We start from the raw sequence: 26,079 nt of genomic DNA, 5'->3' as shown, positions 1-26,079 counted from the left end.
ATATCATGGTATTTTTTAGTGATATTTGTAAATTGCCTTTCTAAATGTTTTGTTAGCATGTTGCTAATATACTGTTAAGTGTGGTTAAAGTTACCATCGTTTCTTACTGTATTCACGGAGACAATAGCCACTGTTATTTTCATTATTAAACACTTGCAGTCTGTATAAATCTCTCCAACAGTGTGTAAGGTTAGCTTCAGCCACGGAGCACCATCAAACTCATTCAGAATCAAATGTAAACATCCAAATAAACACTGTACTTACGCGATTAGACATGCTGCATGACGAACACTTTGTAAAGATCCATTTTGAGGGTTATATTAGCTGCGTGAACTTTGTTTATGCTGGTTAAGGCAAGCGCAAGCTCCGGAGGAGGGGAGCACGAGATTTAAAGGGGCCGCGCAGCCTGAATCGGCGCATATTTAATGATGCCCCAAAATAGGCAATTAAAAAAATGAATAAAAAAATATCTATGGGGTATTTTGAGCTGAAACTTCACAGACACATTCAGGGGACACCTTAGAACTTATATTACATCTTTTAAAAAGACGTTCTACGGCACCTTTAAAACAGTACTGGATTGAGTAACTATTATTTTGCTGCATTACAAGCACTGGTGAAAATCGTGTCATGCAATTAAATCTGTTCTATCAGTGTGTTTGGCCTACTGTTGTGAGTTGAAGAGATGTTGAGAGTCACTGTGGCTTTTGATCATGTCTTTTCTTTGGTAAGTAATACGTCCAACAAATGATGGATCTGTGGATGGATTGTAGTGAGATGAAACTGAGATTGAACTGGACAGAGACTGTGAGAGTTAAAGTCAGGCACTACCCTTTACAGCGCGCAGGGTCCTGAGGAGCCACTAAGGTCCACCAATTCATTCCTGCTCTGTGATGCGTAGAAATCAATTACTGTCCATATATGATGGCAAACAGCTGAAGAAAAAAGCTATCTATCCATTCTTCATCTCTCTATCCTCCAGCTCACCTTTCTATCATGCTTCTCTCCATCTGATTCTGCCAGAGCCCATACAGCTCTCTATTGTAATGTATTCCTTCTTTAACGTCTTTTGTTCTTCCTATGCTGTCGGTGCCCTCCTGCTTTCACATTCTTCTTTAGGGGTCAGTGGTTTAAGAAGCCCGAGTAATAAGTGACCTGGAAAATGTGTTGTTTGCTGCACTTTTTAGGGTATTTTAAAGGTGGAATGAAATGGAAATTCACCCAGTCTATTTTCTAAATGCATGCTATTGATTTTTAATGTGAATGATTCATACATATTTATTTATTTATTTTTTGAACCCATAGTTTTTAAATCAAAATATCAACTCAGTCTTCTGGTGAATCAACATACTTCTCTCTGGTTGACAAATGCACATCTTCTCCAATATGTATTAGTATGCTTAAACTCTGCCTCTTTCAGTGAATGTGATTTCACCATGTTCGACATCTTTGGGCCTCTTTACACCTGGTCACTTCATGCATTTTTTTTGTCTGGCTATCACCAGACCAAGCTCAATTTAAAATTGAACATTGGTCTGGGGAGTTTGCTTTGTATTTCCTACTGCACAAGAGGCGTGATCAACGAGCATTATTCACGCAATTGGATAGTCGTTCAACCAATCAGATCAACGATCCGGGTGACGTACTTTTGCAGAGCGATGCGAAATCTCCAGACAGTTTGTAGCATGGATCAGCGATTTGCAGAAGCAGCAACAGCATCGAGCGTTTTTCGCAAGTTGTGCAAAAAAACATGAAAGTGAGTGGTATTTACACCCAGTCGAGCGATTTGTTTGCTAAACTAAAGAAGTCATTTAGCATCGTTGAGAGGTTAAAAGGAATTGGATTGACGGTCGTGCGAGAGACGTCATCGTGTTATACCCGCCTAGAGCCATAGAAAGAGCTCTGTACCCGCCAATAGCGAGCAAGGTGGATAAGCCAGTCTGTGATTTGTTCCCGCAAAAGTGTAACAGATGCAGCAGAAATGAATGTACGGGTTTCCAGACTGAGTTGCCGGGCGAAATCAAATCGGCGGCAGATCAGGCTGGGTTTACCCAGTCTAGCATTTTTTCTGATCGGATAGCTATCTGATTTATAAAAACGATTCCATTTACACTTGGCCACATAAATCTGATCTTTAATTCCCAAGCTATATGCAGATTTCATAGGAGTTCACGTCACCGAAAACAACAAATATGAGCTGCATTTTATTGATCATCAGCTAATTTCAAAATCAAAGACCGCAACAGGAGAAGATCACGGCAACAGCACTGGTAAGATCATTTAGTCTCATTACTTTTAATGAAGATGATTGTGTTTTGAGTGCCTGCAACTTACTTTCAGTTTTGATTTGCGTTGTCTTGCTGAATAAGGTACTCAGCTGCTCATCTGTAGTGATGTGTGCTGCAGTAGCGCTGTCATATCTGGCTATAACATGTTATTTTAGCCTATAACACACTCTCACATGTTCATTTATTTTTTAGTATTTTTGGGAGGAGTTAAATTTATTTATGTGGTTTCAACAACCAGATGCATTTAGACCTGTTCAGTTTTGACTGGAATGCGTCCCGGATCATCTCCTGAAGATCGGATTTATATCTGTCTCGAATGCGTTTCGGAGGAGGTTAGGTTTAGACGTAGGGATAGGGTTAAGACAACATTTTTAGACAGGACTGTTGTTCCAGGATCAACAAAATATATTGATCCAGGAACATGTCTTTCTTGGCAAAATTACGGTAACCCACCTCTTTCTTACAATTGACCGAAAATGCCTACTTCCATAATATAAAGTATGCCAAAATCAGTACGCTGCAATGTACGTACAATGCACGTTTCATAGTATTCAAAAAAAAAAATGTGAGCAAGAAGTACCCGGATGACCTACTACATCCACTGAGATTCTAGGAGTGAGCGTCTAATGGACATTTTACTATCCCATGAGGCCACAGGAGAGAAATTGTGAATGGCAGTGAAGCAACACAACTGATGCTCTAATTCAGTGTTTCTCAACCAGTGGGTTGCGACAGGCCGGACCATTCTATAGGGGGTCACGAGACTTTCTCTGTCTTCTCGGTGTTACACCGGCACAGCCAGCAAGTGCGCTTAAAGGTGCCCTAGAATTAAAAATTTAATTTATATTGGCATAGTTAAATAACAAGAGTTCAGTACATGGAAAAGACATACAGTGAGTTTCAAACTCCATTGTTTCCTCCTCCTTATATAAATCTCATTTGTTTAAAAGACCTCCGAAAAACAGGCGAATCTCAACATAACATTACGTAACAGTCGGGGTGTACGCCCCCAATATTTGCATATGCCAGCCCATGATTGAGGCATTACACAAGGGGAGTTAGTATTACACAAGGGCAGAACGTCTGGATGTGCACTGCTGAATAATCAGACTAGGTAAGCAAGCAAGGAAAACAGCGAAAAATGGCAGATGGAGCAATAATAACTGACATGATCCATGATAACATGATATTTTTAGTGATATTTGTGAATTGTCCTTCTAAATGTTTCGTTAGCATGTTGCTAATGTACTGTTAAATGTGGTTAAAGTTACCATCGTTTCTTACTGTATTCACGGAGACAAGAGCCGTCGCTATTTTCATTTTTAAACACTTGCAGTCTGTATAATTCATAAACACAACTTCATTCTTTATTAATCTCTCCAACAGTGTGTAATGTTAGCCGTTAGCCACAGACCATAGCCTCAAACTCATTCAATATCAAATGTAAACACCCAAATAAATACAATACTCACATAATCCGACGCATGCATTCAGTATGCATGACGAACACTTTGTAAAGATCCATTTTGAGGGTTATATTAGCTGTGTAAACTTTGTTTATGCTGTGATAGAGTCGAGAACTCGGGAGGGGGCGGAGAGCGCAAGCATTTAAAGGGACCGCAACCTGAAATCGGCTTGTTTCTAATTATACCCAAAATAGGCAGTTAAAAAAATTAATTTAAAAAAATCTATGGGGTATTTTGAGCTGAAACTTCACAGACACATTCAGGGGATACCTTAGACTTATATTACATCTTTTAAAAAAAAGTTCTAGGGCACCTTTAACAAAAGGCTCATTGAAACTGAGCTGTTGTGTTTAAATTCTGGGTGAACGGAAGTTACGACCAAATTTACTTCAGTATTGTGAAAATATAATATTGAACAAGAAAAAAATAGAGGGTGGGGCTTGATTTCAATGTACCTCCTTGACATCATCAGAAAAGGAGCGTCCTTCCAGAGAAATGTTTCAGATTTTGATTAAAGATTATGAAACAAAACAACAACAAGACTAGTAATGTACACTAACAAAGTAAGTTGGGTCAGTTTTGATTTTATGTGGACTATATAATTGCTCACTTATCACCCCAAGTCAATCATGGCAGAGATTTTTTTTTTTTTTTTATTGTTTTATGTTTGCAGTATTTATTGAATGTGATGAAAGAAATTATTTATTCAGATGAAACTAGGTAAGATGAAAGTCAGGTAAATTTGTGTTTCACAAACATAATTTGTGATTTCAATCTTGTCTAAATCAAGCATGTCTGTGTTTTTCCTCACACAACCTCTGAAAACATTGCGGAGCAAATTACCCACTGATTTTCTCACCTCGAGAAGAAGAATGTGTGTTATTATGGTATTGTATTTTTAACAACACTCCTCATTTATTTTGACCTTTGTCGAACGCCGTAACTAAAGCTAATTTTCTCGTCTCTCAGCCAGGCACAGATTCATTATGGATTTAGACCTTTTTGCCAAGTTGGAAAATAGTTGGTGGTTTCAGTACTGCTAGTTGTGTCAGACCACCTTATTGCTTCAGAATAGCCACAATAATAGCAGTATCATATGATCCTCATTTCAATTAATTATTTTCCCTAAATTCTATATGTAATGTTGAAAAATAATAATGTAACATTTTAATTGCTATTTTAAATTTTCTTAGTTATCACTGTGACACTCCTGCTCATGTGATACTGCTTTATATATCAGTCAGTTTTTACATTTCCAAGGTGAATCAGCCTAAATAGCTTACTTATAATTGTCTCCACTAGGACAGGTTTTTTTTTTTTTTTTTTTTTTAACATCAAATAAAAGACACACATGATTATATTTTCTACAACCTAGTCCCACAATTATGCATTATTATTTAGTTACTTTTTCACTAAATTTAAGTTTTTTTCATTTAAAGACTGCAAGTTCTGTGTGTATATATATATATAATCATTAACAGAAACACTACAACATTCTATTCATATATATATATATATATATATATATATATATATATATATACACACACACACACACACACACACACACATTGTATATCACCATGTTATATGAAAACAAAGCTTAGCTCTCAGTAAATATCACACTAAATATTCTGCTCTGGTTCCAATTAATAATCTCATCATAAATTATTATGCTGTTGGTAATTACACGGTCACACCCCTCTCTCTCTCTGTAGCACCTTGTTAGTTAACTAAAGGCCAGATTGTTCTGCTAATTGGCTTTATTAGTATTGCTGGCCACTTATCAACAAGACTTACTATCGATGATACATGCACAGTCTGGTTGCAATTTGCAAGCCTGTAAACATATATACATGGATTCACTTAAGTACTCCCCAACATGATCATTTATAACAATGCTCATGAATCACAATCAGAAAAGCATGTCAGGTATCAGTGGCTTTCCTCAAAAAAACCCTATGGTTTCAGACACCAGCTATGATTCAGAAGTTCATTACTAGTCTTTCTTGTACATTTTTTATTAGCCAAGTAAAATATTTATTAGCTTAGAACAGTTGTAAATAAAAGCCACAGTGGAATTTTTGCTACTTTCAAGAAGTTGACTGAAAATGAAATGATTTGAATGCCTTGGATGTTTTCTTCCTTGTAGGAAGCAGGGCTAATAAAGCTCATTAAATCGCATTAAAACACAACAAAAGAAAAGGAAGCAGTTTACTGCAACCACATACAGAGAAGAAGAAAACTCTGGGGATGTGATTATGAGAGAGAGATGAGGGGCTGTGAATATCAGACCAAAGAAGAATGTTTGGTGAGAACGTTTGTATTTTCATTTAGCCTGTCTGGTGTATTTATTTATTTTTTATTTTTTGCATAAATGCAATTAGTTGAACTTAAACGTGCAGTATGTGATCGGTGATATGGGAAATGCTCATGTTAGCCTGCTAACATTGAAAGCCATAAGATCCCACCCTCCCTTGCAAATCGCCGTCCAAAACCACACCTCCCCCAAAACACATGAACGCACAGCCACTCTTGGCAAAGCGTGACAAGAGACTGCATTAAACTACCTCACGTCTCAAAGCACATAACATTACAATAATGAACGTTAACAACTTAGAGAGCTTGTACCTGACTGCTGCAGATTCATTTCAGTGCTGATATTGTTGACATGGAAACGCATAATTCTGAGACCACTCCGGTTAGAACGCCACGGGTTGCCATCTGTTAATTACGGTAGTTATGCCGTGAATGCAGCATAAGCTTTTTTTTTTTTTTTTTTTTTGATTTGATTTGATTTGATTTGATAGGAATTGTGAAACGTGGCAGCTGTTTGTTTGCGGTGCTCCTTGATTGATGTCTGTGTACATAAACTCTGCATAGCATGAAACACGTTGATGAAGCATGATGTCTGCGCGAACAGGGAGCACGAGGGAATGTAAAAACATACATTCTGACAGGCTGACAGGCAGGTAGGTCATCATATTATTTAATTCGTACCAAAAATAATAATTGGATGAATATTTTATGGTCCTACACCTTCCACAGATGATATATAGGCCTATTTATAAAAATACATTTAGACTGTTAAACATAGTGATTGCTATCAGGATATGAGGAGACTTTTTAACCAGTATAACAAAAAAAAAAAAAAAAAAGTTTCTGTAGAAAATCACCTACAGTATTGCACTTTTAAGAGTACTTTGTGACCAACTTGATTAGACTTCTATAGTACACTTAAGTGCTCTTAAGTACTATGGCTCGGTTTCACAGACAGGGCTTAGATTAAACCAGGATTAGGCCTTAGTTCAATTAGGACATTTGAGTAGATTTTATAAACATGCCTTAGGAAAAAAAAAATACTGGTGTGCATTTTGAGACAAAACAATGGCACTGAAATATTTTCGGATATGTCAGTGCAAGTTGCTTTCAGTTAAAACAGCTCAAGCATGCATTTTAGTCCAGGACTAGGCTTATGCCTGGTCTGTGAAACTGGGAGTGTACGTATTTTCATAATTCTACTGTCTTTGAAAAATGGTTAAAGTGTACTGCTGAATGTACTGACAAGCATTTATGATAAACTAAAATATAATTTAATGTCATTTCTATTGAAACATATATCATGTATTTAAATGTTTGTAATTACATTTGTAATGATGTTAGAGTTTAGTACACTTAAATTATATGAACTTTTAATGTAATATCAAATAACACTAGTTAAAATTATAATCAAGCACTTTACATGTGCTTTAGTAGGTTTGTCAACACATCAAAATAAGTGTACTTTTTTTAAAGCACAGACTTTTATTTCATTAATATTATTTTATCTGCAAATACAGTTTTTTTTTTTTTTTTTTTTTTCAAAAGGGGTTGGTTGCCAGGGCATTGCTATTCAGATCCCTGTGTATCAAGCTATTCAGAGCAAGTTTCTACCTTTATATAAAGAGGATTATGGACAGATAGGAATCAACTTTGTCTTGTATTCTTACCTGGAACATGACCCTGTATTGCTCCTCGGGCTTCTGCACCACGCACATGTTACACCCCATCCTGACGTCTAACCCCAGACACCGTCAGGCCACGAACCTGCTCAGATCACCTACTCAGAGGAACTGCTGCGCTAGTTCAGACACAGCAGCATGTCCCAGATGCCCACAGACAGTTCGCTTATCTCTTGCAGTCCAACGATAAGTTATATGAATGTACTGGGGTCACAGTGGGAGAGCCGTAGAGTTTAAATCATTTCCGTTTCAGAGACACATACAGCAAAAAAGTCTTTAAAGAAGTTAGTTATCAAGATTTTTAACAGTCCATCTCATCCTAGCTTACTCAAAAAACTCCTCTGCACAAGAAGTCCAAAATGTCATATCTCAAGTCTATTGTGAAGTGTGAAATCAAATGAATTCCAGCATGTAGAAAAGTCCATTTGTGCTTGAATTAAAAGGTTGTAGTATGGCACTTCTTCTTTTCCTGTCCCCATTGATGTGCTTAATTCAGGGAATTCAGCATGAAATTACGCTTCAGTGCTTACTCTACGCTTTTATCAAGGCCACTTCCACCAGCGCTTTTTCTGGGAGTACATCCAAATTACTCCTAAATCAGTAAATGTTGCATGTAGGTGGGTGCCGTCCAATGTTTTATTCCAAAGTGATAGAGGGATGATTGGATAGATTGAATGTTTGGTCAAGAGAGACCTTCAAGGACGAGTGTTCCAAGAAGGAAAATTACTTTTGCCTCACAGTATTTGGCAAAATCTGTGGCTTCATTTCAAGTTTTTGCTTCCAAAAAGTGTCATTTTAATTACAAAGCATTTTTTGCCAACGTTTTCAATGAAAACTGAACAACAGCGACTGCAGTACAACGGTCAAAGCAGTTTATTTTGTTGTACATTTTTTTACTGCAGAAGCCCTCATGAATATCAGGTCTTTTCATTTTGAATTGAACTATAGGAGAAGTTCTTGACTGTAGCTACAGATTTTTAGCCACAATTCGTCTCCTCACTCGCTACTTCTCACAGTTACACCTGAAATCGATGGATTCTTTCTCAGTTTCGTTCGACTGCTGTGGATATCAAAGAAGGGTTTTAATGCTTAACGCCTTCATGTATCCATACAAGATGATTTCAAGTGCCTCGCTTTGACTTTGTGCTTTTCTTCTGTCCCTCCACCTGTTCCACTTTCACAGCAGCTTTTTCTTGTATCTCCTTCTTTGAGCTTCTGCATTCACTTAGGTGTTTCTTGTCAGTCTCTCATCTCCCAAAGTCTCTGAACTGTGTAGTGAGAGTTGCATTCAGATGAATAAAAATGCATGTTGCATGCTGGATGAATTGGTAAAAATTGGTTGCACATAAACGTGTGAGGTGAAAGAGTTGTGCTTGAGGAAAATTCAGTCCCCCGCACTCCTACATAAACATGCTTTGACAGTTCTGCTTAGGTGCGAACAACAGCAAACATCATTCACTCGACTGGCTGCCCATCTGTAGACGTAACCAGATACAAGTCTGAATAAGCTCAAAAATGTAGAACAGCAGCATTTGAAGGAGCGAGTTTAAAAAAATTGAAGTTGTTTCCAAAAAAGAACTGATATCTGATTATACTTTTATATGCATTTATATCCGATTATGAAATAAAGCTTTATACATAACAGTCAATCTTTAACCAATTCCTCAAGAGAGAAAATCTAGCATTATTTAGATCAATGAAAGAAAATTCAATTAAATAACACAAGCCCTTAATAGTGATCATTGGCACTCTGTCACGTAGAAAATCAATATCTTTCTTAATAAGATACCAGTTGGGTGCCTTTGGTGCTCAGTGGTTTGCGAAATGTAATTATCAGACATTCAGTTTAACAAATGCTTTGTCGTTCTGCTAGCACACTTTGCTGCAGAGGTGGGACATTAGAAAACCAAGCTGTCCAAAGGTGCGTATAAATCTTTGTCCAATCGCAGACTCACATCTGAGGCAGCAGATCTGCTACCGTTCAAGAGAAACAGATATGCAACTTGTTTGTAGCCAGTTTGCTAATTTGCTAGTTTTGTTTAGCTTTTCCTTTTCTCTTTCTGTCTGTCTACCTTCTCATCACTTCATGCTTAGTTTCTGAGGAACATAAAATTGCTGTTTCTACTCAATTGTTTCACATTATTCAATGACTATTCGTGTTGTCAGAACTATTTATACACCCTTTATCCAAATGTCGGCTCTCAAACAAACCGGTTTCTGATATGAGCACACTTCACGACGGTGGAAAGCTTTAACCTCATTAAACTGTCAAAGGACTCGTGTTGTTTCACACACCCTGCTGTTAAAGATTGCAGGCTAGCCATTCATGCTGCAGTAACGTGCCAGACACACTCAGCGCACCCCGAGACGCTAACAGGCGTCGCCCTCGTACGCCCACATACACAGACGGGTCAAATGTTACCACACACACTCATGCGAACACAGAAGACTGGGGTATTTCACCTGAAAAAACCTCAGATAGTTTATCAGCACAGCTAGCAAAGAGTTAGAGAAAAAGATTACAGGAGAGATGGAAGAAGAAGAAAATAACGCAACAGTCTCAAAAGTATTCCTAAGACTCAACTAGACACCATCCAACATCAACAAACCCTTCAAGTGGGACGTGAAAAAAGAGCACGAGACTCTCAAAGAAACAAAGTCAGGTATGAGGGAGAGGCGTGTCATCCCTCCTTCTCTCTCTTCTTCCTCCCAAGAGTGCTGCATCCTTTTGTTTGGGGAGGATTTGAGTAATCCATAATGGCATGTTTCTTTTGCCTAAAATCCTTAAGCAGTGTTTATGGAAAAAGAGGCAGCAAACTGGATCAGTTCCTCCAGCTTAGGGATGATATTCTGGTCCAGTTCAGAGCAGAATGCCTGTGATGGAGGAGGACGGAGAACGGGAGAGGGGCGAGCAGGCAGGTGAGGTGAGGTTGCTGCTGTCTCGTCCCCTCATGTGAGCCGCTGAATACACTCCCCCACTGCAGCGGGGAGAGAGAGAGAGAGGGGCACACAAAGACATTAACGCCCTGTGAAGCCACACACACACACTAGAGCTCGTGCTCACTGGCGGAATAGTTTAGGATGCAACAGAAATCATCCTCCAGCCCCTCTTTCTCACTCTCTCTCTCTCTCACACACACACACACACACACACACACACTCTCTCTCTCTCCTGCTCTTATTCTCTCTCCTCTGCTTTCAGTGTTTTTCTGCTTTACTGTCTGCCCCTCTCTATTCATCTCTGTCAGTTTTTTAAAGACAAGTTATTAATGTCCAATTTCAATACTAATACTGGTAAGATACAATGAAATAATTAACTGAATGAATATATATGAGCAATATCACACAAGTTGCCGTGCGATACAACTGTATATCAGTATGGCTGTGATTCGGCCGTAAGCACGAGACCGCAGAAAACGGAAAACTTTTTATGAACTTTTTATGCATTTCAGCATTTAATTTAAAGGTGCCGTAGAACGTCTTTTTAAAAGATGTAATATAAGTCTAAGGTGTCCCCTGAATGTGTCTGTGAAGTTTCAGCTCAAAATACCCCATAGATTTTTTTTTTTTTGGGGCATCATTAAATATGAGCCAATATAGGCTGCAGCCCCTTTAAATGCTCACGCTCCCCGCCCACGGAGCTCGTGCTTGCCTTTAACAGCATAAACAAAGTTCACACAGCTAATATAACCCTCAAAATGGATCTTTACAAAGTGTTTGTCATGCATGCTGCATGCATACGTCAGATTATGTGAGTATTGTATTTATTTGGATGTTTACATTTGATTCTGAATGAGTTTGAGGCTATGCTCCGTGGCTAACGGCTAATGCTACACTGTTGGAGAGATTTATAATGAAGTTGTGTTTATGTATTGTACAAACTGCAAGTGTTTAATAATGAAAATAACGACGGCTCTTGTCTCCGTGAATACAATAAGAAACAATGGTAACTTTAACCACATTTAACAGTACATTAGCAACATGCTAACGAAACATTTAGAAAGACAATTTACAAATATCACTAAAAATATCATGTAATCATTTTTCGCTGTTGTCCTTGCTTGCTTACCTAGTCTGATGATTCAGCTGTGCACATCCAGACATCCTGCCCTTGTCTAATGCTTGAACATGGGCTGGCATATGCAAATATTGGGGGCGTACATATTAATGATCCCGACTGTTACGTAACAGTCGGTGTTATGTTGAGATTCGCCTGTTCGTCGGAGGTCTTTTAAACAAATGAGATTTATATATGTTTGAGATTCACTGTATGTCATTTCCATGTACTGAACTCTTGTTATTTAACTATGCCAAGATAAATTCAATTTTTAATTCTAGGGCACCTTTAAATGACAATGGCGTTTTGGGGGCCTGAAAATGTGAATTTGTGAAAACAGCGGTGTCATGCAAATACGTATTGCGTGTTCATCTATAGGAGCGTAATGTTTCTTTACAAAGTGACATCGCCAACTACTGGCCTGGCATGAATAATAAAGAGTTTTTAGTCGTGGATCCATGTGAACGGGAATCGTTTTGACAACATTGTCGTCTGTACGCAAAAAAAAAAAAAAAAAAAAAACCCTACTGAAAAACTTATCTGTTTTTAGTACATTGTTGTTGTGTAAATGTACCCTAAGAACTATACAAATGGCAAACATAGGAATCTAAATGAAACACGGGTGAAACTAATCAGTAACATTGGAAACAAACTGGCACACACTAGGAAACAAGGTCAACTTAAAGCATTAGTTCACTTTCAAATAAATTTTCCTGATAATTTACTCACCCCCATGTCATCCAAGATGTCCCATGTCCTTCTTTCTTCTGTCAAAAAGAAATGAAGGTTTTTGAGGAAAACATTACAGGATTATTCTCCTTATAGTGGACTTCAATGGACTCCACTGTCGAAGGTCAAAATTACAGTTTCAGTGCAGCTTCAAAGGGCTTTAAATGATACCAGACGAGGAATAAGGGTCTTATCCAGCGAAACGATAGGTCATTTTCGAAAAAAATGTAAATATATATGCTTTATATAAACAAATGATCGCCTTCCAAGCGGTTCCGTAAAAAACGCACTTTTGTATTCTTCAAAAAGTTTACGTTGGATGTCCTACGCCTTCCCTATTCAACCTTACGGAACGAACGCAGTGCCAGTTCCATTTTTTCCATAAGTATAATAGTAAAATAGTTTAATTTTCTCATGAAATCAGGTTGCAAAGCATCAATATGCACAATAAAACAAAAGAAAAAAGCTTGCTAATGGTAATACAAATAAATAAGGACATAAATGACAGAATATCATTTTAATTAACATATTTTAAATTAAAAAAAAAAATCACTCTCCTTCACACTCTTCCTTAAACGCCCCACCTCTCTCACTCTGCCTCTCTCTCCCTCTCATTCCTCCTGCTGCATAATGCATTTTTAAAACTGCTGTGTACTAATGGATAGATGTGATATTCATAAGGTCAAGGATTCATTTCTATTGTGCATGATTCAGGTTTGAGATCTTTTGAAAATATGAATCATTTATCTTCTGTATGGATCAAAGCTTCATGGTGACAGAGATGAGACCTGCAGATCCATACCTAATGTCAGCGGCTGTGTTCAGATGTGCTGGTGTCATCATGTCATTTCAAATGGACTATTTATTTTGTGCTGATGAAAACAAATAGCAGCTGAAAGACAGCAGAAGGAAAATAAGAGACTGAATGGACGAGGATGAGACACCAAAGAGAAACTAGGTAACAGGTGTAAGACCATGATGAAAGCTGAGCCAAGAACTGTAATGTAATTAGTGTGTGTGTGTGTGTGTGTGTGTGTGTCATCAGAGAGGGTTTTTGGCAAGACAGGGAAACCTTAACTGCTCGTTTATGGACAAAACATCCCCCAAATTTACATGTTATTGGTTTTCAAATAGATAAATAGCAACAATTCCACTTGTATTATTTATTATTAATTACTAAATTAATAGGAAATCATCTGATTTTAATGAGAAAAACATTATAACAAGTCAGCGTTTTTATATTGAAGTCTCCGTGTACATTTTTAAAATGCGAACGTCATAAACATTTAAATTATTTGTTTAAGGTTGGGAATTTCCCCTGCTCCGCCCTTCTCTCCTTTCTTTTGCACACACTGCTATCTTCACACAGCACACAAACAAGTGGCTTCCTAAAGACAAAGCACTGATGACGTGTTCTCAGGTGCAACATCATCGCACTGTGTCGGCCAATGAATGGCGTGATGTTACACGTGCCTCAAACGTTACTCAAGGGCGTCTGTTACCCATAGCGTCTGTCGACGCAGCGTTTAGTTCCCTCAAAAGGGAAGATTGTATAATGCTACCTGTTAGTGTTCTTAGGTTGTTTTATTGTTAGTGTTTGTCGGGTGACAAAGTTTGCTAGTGTTAAAGAAAAAAAATTAAGAATTTGGTAGTTTTAGTGTTTTTGAATGTGAAATTAACTGCTGTGCCAAGAAGAAAGTTGGTTAAGAGAGGTGAAGATATTTGGAAAAGTGACCTGAGTATTGAGAATGTGATCCCAGCGATTGTAAAAAAAAAAAAAAAAAAAAAAAAAACTGCACGTTTGGTATCATTTTAAAGCACACAGCATATGATCAACTTTGAGATTATTCTTAACGAAATCTCAATGGTATGAGTCTGAACCAATGAAATGTGATTTTCAAACTCATGCTGATGTAAACAAAACAATCTTATTTACGCTGACTGACAGATCCGAAGCACGCACACAAAGATGCCACGATCCCGATATACACATAATTAAATCATTTTAAAAAATCTCTCTTGGCGAGTTTTCACGCAAACATTATCTGTTATGTCTTAAAGGAACGTTTGGTTAACTGTTGGGGAAAAACATCTGATGTGTAACATTATATTAGATCCATACAGTAGATCTTAATAAATAGGCTGTCTGTTTCATTAATCAAACAAATGTGGAATCATGGAAAAAAAAAAGTTTTATATTTTTTTCCTTTAGATATGGGTTTTGACTTGCTTTGTGCCAAATTTGGTGGTATTACCAGGGAAATATGGTTTCTAGGTGATTTTATTTTGGAACCTTCAGAAAACTTGAATTCGATTTTTCTCAAAATTGACTTTGCTGACTCTATGGACTTCAAACAGGTGTAGCTCAGTCATTTTTTGTCGGAAACCATACATCATTTTGAAGGTTTGTGTGAGAATGTGAGAATAACAATAACTCATTTTTTGAAAATTTGCTCATTGCGACTCATTTTGCTAGCACTGGTCACATAGCCTATAGAGAAAACATTCACCAGCCCATCTGGAGAAAATTCATAGAAATATGTTACATGTACGTGATCACACATCATGTATAGGCCTATACATGATTTATCCTGTATTTGGGAGATATCTCTCATCATAGAAATACATACGCAATTATTTTCATAACAGACACCTTCAATTAGGGTATTAAAGATGTTTACACTACAAAGACAGCACAAAATGTGCTTACTGTATGACTGAATCACCATACACTACCAATCAACACTTCAGACACACATAATTATTTATTTATTTTTGAATGGTAGTGAAATCATCAAAACTATATATGGAAGTATGAAAATCATAGAAAAAAGATTTTCAGCTAAATATACAACAGCTGTGCCATCACAGGAAAAAAATTACATTTAAAAATATATTCAAATGGAAAAAATTGTGATAGAAATATTTTGTCAACATGAAGTGTACAGAAAATGAAAACTAAGGACAGGTCAAAGAACATGTAGACTTACCCAAAAAGTGCTTAACACAGTAGAACAATTTGCTTAGATCATTACAAACCAATCACCAGAACAAATCAACAGTGAAGAAGACATTGATTTTTACTCAACTGTAAGACTTAAAATGTGCATGTATCTTTCTGTTCAGAGACTCACTCGGTTGTTGTGACCAGTGATCTCCCGGCCGTAAATAAAACATCATTTTTGCAAAGAGCAACTTGGAAGTCGTGTCAGGTATATGCTGCGCAGCTAAGGAATAGAAGTACTAAAGATCCTATGCTCAAAAAACCACAGCAGAGACAGTGATAGTGTTGGAAGACTATAGAGTCGCCCTCGAGGTGAGGCTGTAATACTCAGAGTTAGTATTAATGACCAGCGTACACCTGAGAAGGATGGTGAAGGTGTATAGATGCTAAAGACCTGTGTGCTCATGTGTGATTGAAGTAGTGATAGTAGCTTCTTGACAGGATGCCGTCACCTTACTTCAGAAGGGGAATTACCTCAAGGTATTGGAAATGTATTAGAAGTATTCGAGAAGGGAATTACCTCGAGATACCGTAGTATTATATTCGGGACGGGAATTACCCCAAAGGTACTGTAGTACTGTATTGGTATTGTAGTATTGTATTGTATTATATTCGGGATGGGAATTACCCCGAAGGTACTGTAGTACTGTATTGGTACTGTAGTATTGTATTATATTATATTGACAACTGAAGGTTGTTTGAATTGTCAGTGGTGAAGTCAGATTAGTATTGTGAATTTCCATGACACAGTTCTTTTAAATTATAATAATATTTCACAGTATTACTGTTAATGTTATTTTACTGCATTTATGATCAAATAAATGCTTTGGTGAGCATGAGACTTCTTGCTAAAACGTTAACAATATTTTATTTTTATTTTAGACAATTGCAATTGGTATATAAAATATATTAATACTTAAATATGCAGTTTTGACCTAACTGTGTCCAAACTGTGACTGGTAGTGTATATTATTGTGCCCTAATCAGATGCAAAATCTGAATTTCCATGATGGCCCTTCCTCCAGCTAAAGTTTATTCCACTTAAAATTTCTTCATTGATAAGGTGGAGTTCATAATTCAGTTGAAATGAAACATTTCTAGGAAGGATAAACTACATTCTGTTTATCAGATGAAATTCTCTGCCTGGGATTGAATTGACCCTATACTGTACATGTAGTTTGCTCCATAATTCATGAGAGACAAAAGGTTGCGTCCATTTAGTCTTTGCAAGCTGTCAGTCATCTGCTAATGAGTAGTAATGGCAATCCAGAGCTTGATAGTGTGTCTTAAAATAAGTAAGCCACACCCACTCCTTTCTGCAGCCAATCGACAGTCAGCAGAATAGTCCTTTCCCACAGCTACAGAGCTGGATGATTCATCACTGTGATATTTATCAACACAGAGACACATTGGGAAATGTGAACTGAAATATCAAGTGCACATACTTCTCACAGCCAGACAGAGATGTCGTTTGTAGTTTGATGATGAATGTTTTTGGCTGTAAATTCCAATAAAATTTGGGAAATAATATTGAAAAGATTTGTTTTTGCTCACATCATGCTTTTATTAATTTCCCCCACATTTTTATTGTTAGTAAGCTTTTTTAAGCACCAAAACTATCATATTTTATTTGACTATTTGCATCCTCTCTCTGAACCTTGCAGTTAAACAGCTGCTGTGCCTTTAAGGCTTCTAGATAAATTCCCTCATTGTATGTAAAATTAGCTCTCATATGTGGTTTGCAATCAGGTCTAATATAATTTGCATTGCCCTTCAATGTTTCAAATACAGCCTCTTTGCAAAGCCTGCATCACATGTGACAGATTCATAAATAATCCAAAACGTTTGTCCATAAAATAACTGTTGTTGTCATAAAATGTAAGCAAAACAACACTGGACATTTTTATGTTCCACGGAAGGAAAAAAGTTAAACAGGGTGAGTAAATTTTTGGGTTGAGTATCCCTTTAATATATAAATTTGGTTATTTGATATCCAGAAATGCTTTCTAGGTAGGATAATTCACTGTATGTACATTTATATACAGCTGTGGCCAAAAGTATTGGCAGTGACACAATTTTTTTTTGCCTCTTCAGTATTTGTAGTTTATCTTTTCACGTTTCTGGAAAACAATGATAAACATTTCATAAGTTTTATAGGCTTTTATTGGCAAAAACATTCCATATATGCAAAGAGTCAATATTTACAGTGATGTTCCTTCATGCTGCATATCCACGTCTACCAGAAAGACTCGGGAGGCAAGATAACATAATGACATTTATTTAAAAAACAGCAAATGAAAGCAAAATATTGTAAGATAAAGTTCTTTGGCGTAGCTCACATCCTGAGGGTTGCAGACTCTGCATTTCCTGCCTGAAGATGAAGGAAGGGGCATAGCCGACCCCCCCAGAAGGTATGGACAGGGACCAAAAGTGTCCTGGTGGTGGTGGGGAGGATGGGGGTCAAAGCTGGCATCATCATCTGAGAACTCAAACTCAATCTTTTATACTCCAAGTGTTAGAAAATGATTGGTTAAATCTAAACGTAATAAGTGACGTAACATTTGAGTCTTCCTGGCAGAACTTATGCTAGAGCTTTAATTTCTGGGTCAAATCCTGACTGATGTTGATCCATTCTTGCTTTATTGGAGTTCGGAGTTGATCACAGTTTATGGGCTTCTGCATGTCCACTCACCTTTTGAGGATTGACAACAGGTTCTCTAAGGGATTAAGAATCAGAGAGTTGCCTGGGAACTGATCTGAAATTTTAATGTAATGATCCCCAAGGCCCTTCATTATAACTCTTGCCTTGTGACATGGTGCTCCATCATGCTGGAAAATCATGGATCATCACCAAATTGCTCCTGGATTGTTGGGAGAAAGTGCTCTTCTTTATTCATGGCAGTGTTTTTGGGCAGAAATGTGAGAACGCCCACTCCCTGGATGAAAAGCAACCCCACTCAGGTGAAAAAAAGTACATTTCCATAATGCGTTTAAAATTTTGTACTTAATATAGCCTACTAAAATTTCTTCTTTAGTACTTCTTGAGAACATCTAAATGTACTCAGTGCTATTTTGAGACACCATGAATATAAACTAAAATAGCATGCTTTTAACATGCACATAGTGATTTTACTTTCGTCCATCCAAGGACGCTAAGTAAAATAGGGATTGGCACTCACGTCACCACTGATGTTGTGATTTTTGGATCACAAGTCTCTTAAGGTTTAGTTAAAAGTACATCAGCACAAGGAAGACAAGTGTAATAAAATACATTTTATTAACAGAAGATAAACAAGAATAACTAACACAACTACTAAATGAATACCATGAATGATAAACGAATAAAGTGCATAAGATACATAAAATACATAAAATACAAGTGATTAAGTTGGGTGTGGCTATGGGAGAGTTACATTATCTTATTAGAAAGATAAACCATTTCTCTGAAAATAATAAGGTGAAGAACCTTATTACGCACCAAACAAATAAACAAAAGATTATTTGTTATTAACATCAGCTATATTACATCTAATGTGAATTAGAAAATCATATACTGTTATATACAACAATGCCAAGGTCTCCTAAAAGAAGTATGGTTAAGTGATATTTACGTTCCACTTGGTTGAGTCCGATGATGGTGACGTCTTCCACTGGTTGTGCTGGGTGACAATGCAGTGGGTAGAGGAGCCGGAATCTGTTTCGACAGCCTTGAACACAAAGCTCTGTGGGATGCTGATCTCCTGGAGCACCAAAGGGTCCTAAAATCTGGAACACGCAGATGAGGCCCTGGCATAGGTGCAGAAGGTCCTTAATCTGGAACACGCAGACAAAGGTACCTTGAAGTGAAGGTTTGCTCTCCTGAGCTTAAAAGGTTCTCTTAAGCGATGTCACACGTTTTTAGGCCAAAACATTTTTTGTCACATACATCAAACATCTCCTCACTATCCGCTAGCTGCCTGTCCCCTGAACACACTGTAAAAAAAAACGGCAAAAAAAACTACCTGGTGCAGTCTGGACCACGAAACATAATAAACATGCTCCAGCCAATAACCAACAAGAATGATTTTAAATGCGCGTTCATGACTGTTTCAGGAAGCACGGAGGGGAGGGGGAAGAGGAGGAGGAGGGAGGGTCTAGCTAGCCTCTGTTTTGTTTGACAACACTTCGAATGTCAACAGGACGTTACTCCACCCAGGATCGCTTAGAGCACCTTTAACCTTGTTGCAAATGTTGCTGCCGTCTCGCTGGATGGAAACTCTGATCGTATTGTTTGGTAATGTCTCTTTCCTCACAGGCTGGAGGCTCAGAACATGGTCGTATCTGTTGCTGCCTCAGAAGCTGTAAACTCAGATCATGGGATCTGTTGTTGTCTCTCTGGACGAACCAGGGGCTCAGAATGTTACGGTATATCTGTTATGTCTCACTGGATGAACCGGAGACTCAGAACGGTATATCTGTTGTGCATCACCTGATGGAGTGTCTGTCGAAAGGGTACTTTTTCCCTTTCCGATGAGGAGGAGATTGCAATTTGGCGCTTCTCCATTCAAGTGCTGCTGGCATCAGTGGGGACACACACAGTGTGGCCCACCCTTCTTTCCCCTGTGAAACTCATTTGCATAAAGCACAAAGATGGAAGACTTTAAAGTGTCTTTAAAGTTTACCAATGCATTTCTCACTTTTCAAACCACCACCAGAATACCTTTGGCAATATTCCAAGCAAATAGAGATCAAATAAGATGGAAAAAGATTGAATTGGCATGCATTCATTCATTTGTACATTAACGGCTGAATTTGTGTAAGATGATGCACTACAAATAGTTGTCACTGAGAATACTTATTTCTGTGAATAAGTATGAAATGGATGTGTGTAGTTTACAACAGTTTTAAGGTTTTCAAACATAGTTATGAATGAATTTGGATGAATCTTTGTGATCTCTCTTTGTTTCACCCACTGCTGCTGAGGTCCTGAGGAATTTTTATGGCAGTCACTGGCCAACCTTAGGAATTAGTCTCTAGATGGGTGAAGGGCAGAAACTGCATGTGGACCAATGAGAAGTCCTGTCTTTCCTGGGCTTGGTACCAGAGGTCTTCTTCTTGCCCTCTAAGAGGTGTCTGGATGTTGTCCTAGTATCTTTATCTGATGGTGTTGGACAGTTTGGTGCTTGACTGGTTTAAATCCTACCTCACTGATCGTACCCAGTTTGTTGTCTTGGGAAACAACAAATCTGAAATTGGACAGGTCTGTCATGGTGTTCCTCAGGGATCTGTAATGGGTCCTATATTGTTTAGTGTGTATATGCTTCCTTTGGGACAAATTATTAGGAAATATGGTTTGGGGTATCACTTTTATGCTGATGACACCCAAATTTACATCAGCTCCAAGTCTGATCCTACTCTCACCTCAACAGTTCTTTCAGAGTGTGTGCAGGAAATAAAAACATGGATGCACCATAACTTTTTAAAACTGAATTGTTCTAAAACAGAGGTCCTATTCATTGGCACACCATTGGCACTATTCACGAGTGTAGCAATCTTAACTAGATTATGGATGACAGTGTAGTACTTCCATCTGCTCAGGCTCGTAACCTTGGAGTGATTTTTGACACTCAACTGACACTAGACTCTCACATTAAGAGTATCACAAAATCTGCTTTCCATCACATCAGAAACATTGCAAGAATTAGGCCTTTCCTCACTCCACCTGACGCTGAAAGGCTTATTCATGCATTTGTTACTTCCAGGATTGACTACTGTCATGCACTATTCATTGTCTTACCTGCTAAATCAATCAAACGTCTGCAGTATATCCAGAATTCAGCAGCTCGTGTTCTCACATATACTCCATCACGTCAGCATATTACAGGCGTGCTTTATAGTTTGCATTGGCTTCCAGTACAGTCACGTATTGTTTTTAAAACTCTCACATTAACATAGAAAGCTATACATGGAACAGCCCCTTCTTATATTTGTGACCTAGTGACCCGTTACACGCATTCTCGTTCCCTTCGGTCTGCTGATTCTCTTACTCTTCAACAGCCTCCCTATAGATTAAAATCTATGGGGGAGAGAGCTTTCTCTGTTGCTGCACCCAGGTTATGGAATGCGCTTCCCGTTGCTGTTAGAGATGCTCACACACTAGCCAGTTTTAAGAAGCTGTTAAAAACTCATCTTTTTAAAATTGCTTTTATGGACTGTCAGTAATATTTTATTGTGTTGTACTGTAATGATTATTTTAGGATTTAAAGTTTCTACTTTGTATTACATTTATTGTAGTTTTGTATTTTATTTGTTTGTAGCGCTTTGGGTTCTAGAAAAGCGCATTATTAATAAAATGTATTATTATTATTATTATTATTATTAGTTTGTTTGTGTTAATCCTCCAAGATCTAATCAAAATGGAGCAAACCTTTTGTCCACTGTTACGGTCAGAGAGGGCCCGGCCATAAACTGGGCCCTAGAATGTGCTGTTCCCTACAACTTCTTTCTTTGGAGTTAACATTGCTAACACATTGAACAAGAACACACTGATTGGAAGGACTTCTCTCCTTTTATAGCAATCAGTCTTCTCTTATAATCCAGTCAGAATGATTTACCTGACTAGTATTATTTCACATTTTTCCATGTGCTGATGATATGTTTAGTGAAATGTCATTTTGTACCAGGGCAATTTGGGTTTTTGTGATGGTGTTTTTTCTTTTCTCTCTCTCTCTCTCTCTCTCTCTCTCTCTCTCTCAATGAAGCTTTTTGGAATTATTTAAACTCCATCTGATGTTTCTGCACAATAATCTAGAAACAATGTGAATCAACACCACAACAACTGAAGCAGCAAACTTTGCGAAACAAAACCATGGCTGTACATGTGTATACATTGTATGTTTATATGATGTTCATGTAGAGTTCATTCACAGGCCATAAGAGGCTTCAAATCCTACAGTCTTATTTTATCAATTGTTGTGCTGAGCGGAGCAGAGCAGGCATTGAAAAACTGTGGCATCTGACAATTACTGCAAATGAGAATGTTACAGGAGACTTCTTGTTAATGCAAAATCAATTATGCATGACAAAAAACCTTAAAAGAAGAGATGGAACCAAGTAACAGGCTTTGAATGAGGGAAAAGGGAGATTAGAAATAGAGGAATAATAGAAATAAAGAGGTACGAGATGAGAACGAATATAGCGACAAAATTGTAAAAAATTATTTTTCATGCAAAATACTGCATGATTCATTGAAAATATGAGGCAGTGCCCACTGTCTTTTGTAAGGTTAAAATTCTGTGGTGAGATTGAAGTTGCAGCACCTGTCTGTGCAACAGAAAAGACAGAAAGAGAGAAAGCTAGAAGGAATATGAGCAGAATTTTAACAATGTTCTCATCATTTATTTAGTGTTTGGGGGGATGAGGCAATCATTAAATAACCCACCTGACACTGCTGCAGAGATGTGTGCATGTGTACATCTGTCTGTCTTTTTGGTTTTCTCTGAGTATGTTTACACAACAATCCATATTCAGATCATATTCTGAATATTCATGCTGATACATTAGAATGTAATGCAGCAACAAGCAAAAAGGGTTTAGAATGACATTATTGTGAATAAATAATCCAATTACTGACTAATTTGTCAGATGAGCATTTTGTTGATCTCTTGGCTTCTATTTGAGTCTGAATAACCCAGCCAGTGAAATATCATTGGCCCAAAATCCCACACATTTATCCATCAGTAAACATTCAGTAACAAAAATGACGACACGCCAATCAGAATCTCAGGATATTGGGATAATATATACAGGAGCACAGGTGATTGTCAAATTTATTTGTAGCCATTTTTTTCCTTGTGCTATATTTTTGCAGAACTGGGCGACAACCAATGTTCCCTCTAAGCTGCGCGCGTGCGAAGAAAAAATAATTGCCGCGCAGAGAACAGACATGAAAATCACGTGTGGGGAAATCCATTTGATTGTAGTAGTTTAAATGAGAAATAATTGCAGTGCTATGGACAACCGCTATAGAGTTATTGTCGCTATAGAGTTGGAACCGGTGAATGCGGTTTACAGGTTCCATAGAAAGAGAACGATTGAGCGCGTGTGAGCTGGCTGGCCCTGAGCCAAATCAGTAGCGGCAAGAATACTGTAATGTTTGCGGACTAAATACATCAATACGAGAGGGAACGCGAAACGAAAAGAAATGTGAAATAAAACGTCATGTTTTAATGAAAAATGGCGGAAATAACGGATGATGGGCACAGAATGCTAACAAAACTCTGAGACATTTACAATCACACACCCACCACAGGTGTAGCTTGAAAACTCAAAATACATCAGTGATATACCTCAGTTTAAATAGATTTGTGTGTGTGGTGGTGTGGGTTTCAGGGATGTTTAGATAACTATAAACGAGTTAATGTTCACTTTTCTTAAAAATATTTAGCAATCAGATCTGTTTAAATGCTTCAGTTTGTTTTCACTTTATAATATATTAAAACAAATGGACGCATAATACTGTATAATACATAATATAATAATGTATATCAGTTTAAATACTTAAATATTATATTATACTTTATTATATTATAATGTAAGCCTAATAAAAAAATGATCTCACAAGGATTGTTTATGGCTCCTTGCCACGAAAAATCTTAACCTCCTGGGATATAAAATCTGGGAAATTCATAAGCAATAAACATGTAATTTTGATGGTTTAACACTGTCTGTTGCTAATAATTGACTGTACAAAAACACATTATGGTTGTCCCAAACCATCATTGTAACTGCTCATATTATATTATTATAAAGAATTGAACTGTCCTGCAGGAGGACAGAAATTATTTTTTAATAGAATTTCTTGGTAAAGACTGGTACAGTTAATACAGCAATGTGAACAAATCTCAAGTAACCTAAAATTAACCTAAATGCTTAATTTAATGACTGAACTGCTTGTTTTCAAACATATTATTTAATAAATCACTAAGTTACAGCAAGGGTCAAATACAATAGAAACGGCACATTAAAGTTAAATGTTACAGTTGCATGATAAAACCATTTTTTTTTTGTGTGTGTTTACGTTCATTGTACAGGTCTGATATAAAGTATGTTTTTGCTCAGGTGACCAAAATGTGCGCTCAACAGAGAAAAGTTTTGCTCAGCGAGAAAAAAAATTAGAGGGAACATTGGCGACAACTACCTAAGGAAGGTAGAGAAAGTCTTTTGTTAGAAGACCAAGAAACTGCTATAGTATTGTATACTGTAATGAAATTTGGCTGAAGGTGCAGAGGATGGCAAATTTATTTCTTTATTTATGTATTACTATAATTGACAGCATACTGTACTGTGTTGCATACACATTTCATATTTAGTTCTTTGGTTTTTGAACTTTTCTTCTTGTAAGATCAACTACTTCATCTACTTTCATCTCCTGTTAGATCACTTTACAGCAGTGAAATGAAAATAACTTTTTCTAAAGCTCGTTGTTGCATTTTACTCTATCTATACTGTAATAGACACCGAGCTGCCAAATTATTCTTGAATGCCAATAAGAGGTATTTTTGTTACAGTGTTATGAATTGATCTCACTAGTGTTCACTGGGCAGGAAAGTAATCTGTGTATTTGCAGGTTTTGTGTGTCATCTGAGGCCAAAGTTTGATTTTGACAGAAGTGAATATGTTTTTGACTGAAATATTTGATTTTGACGTGGAAGTTTGATGTTTGTACAAGTTGGTGTGTAGTTAGGAGATTGTGTTTATAGTTGTGAGAAAATGGTGAATTGTTTCATGAAATGTGTGTGTTTTTTTTTAGGAGTCTTTGATGAATAGAAATAAAGAAATCTTTTAAGAAATTATTTATTTCTCTCTCTTTTCTTTATCTCTCTCTCCTTTCTTTCTCTCTCTCTCTCACTTCCGGTGTGATTGTTGGGGTGAGCGTGTGGACTGAGTGGTGCGAGTGCGGTTGGATTTCTGTGAGTGAATCTTTTTTTTTCTGGCTTTTCTCTTTGATAGTTTCTGTGTTTTTGGTTTACATTGTAGTTGTTTTGGGCCACATGCTACCTGTTTTATCGGGAGCATGACGGCCCCGCGCTCGCAATGTTTGAGTTCATTGACCCGGCGTCATGGAGTGACAGTGGCGCCTGCGGTTAGTGTAGAGAAATGCTGCCTGGCAGTGGGTGATGTTGTCGGGCATGAAAGCACACTGTCTGCCTCCAGGATGAATAATGCTACTGTTATATATCTCAGCACTGTTGAAAAGGCTAATGAACTAGCTGAAACAGGGATTGTTGTTGATGATCTTTTTACTCCTGTGCTTCCACTTTCTACACCATCAAAGAAAGTCACATTGTCCAATGTACCACCATTCTTAAGTGATGAGATATTAGTTAAAGGGGACCTATTATGCAAAATTCACTTTTGCATAGTGTTTGGACATAAATGTGTGTTGGCAGTGTGTGTACAGAACCACCCTATAGTGATAAAAATCCACCCACTGCTTTTTTTAAATCCCCATAAATCATAAGCAGTGTCTCAGAACAAGCCGTTTCCAGATCCC

The 26,079-nt window shown here is 37.4% G+C and overlaps 1 protein-coding gene across 4 annotated transcripts in view; it reads right to left on the bottom strand.

Moving 5' to 3' along the window:
• LOC125259897 (PDZ domain-containing protein 4) overlaps positions 1-26,079 on the bottom strand; it is a 118,954-nt gene that overhangs the window by 40,066 nt on the left and 52,809 nt on the right. For 2 of the 4 annotated variants that reach the window (XM_048177892.1, XM_048177893.1), the window contains exon 1: positions 7,744-10,718. The exons of the other annotated variants lie outside the window; for them this stretch is intronic. In XM_048177892.1, the coding sequence (XP_048033849.1) occupies positions 7,744-7,803 (60 nt within the window). In that variant the 5' untranslated portion in view covers positions 7,804-10,718. Of the gene's footprint in view, positions 1-7,743; positions 10,719-26,079 lie in introns of those variants that run through there. 4 annotated transcript variants of the gene reach the window in all.

This window comes from Megalobrama amblycephala, linkage group LG24 (genome assembly GCF_018812025.1).
Source record: "Megalobrama amblycephala isolate DHTTF-2021 linkage group LG24, ASM1881202v1, whole genome shotgun sequence".
Classification (NCBI taxonomy): Eukaryota; Metazoa; Chordata; class Actinopteri; order Cypriniformes; family Xenocyprididae; genus Megalobrama; species Megalobrama amblycephala.
This window is presented reverse-complemented; position numbering and strand designations above follow the sequence as displayed.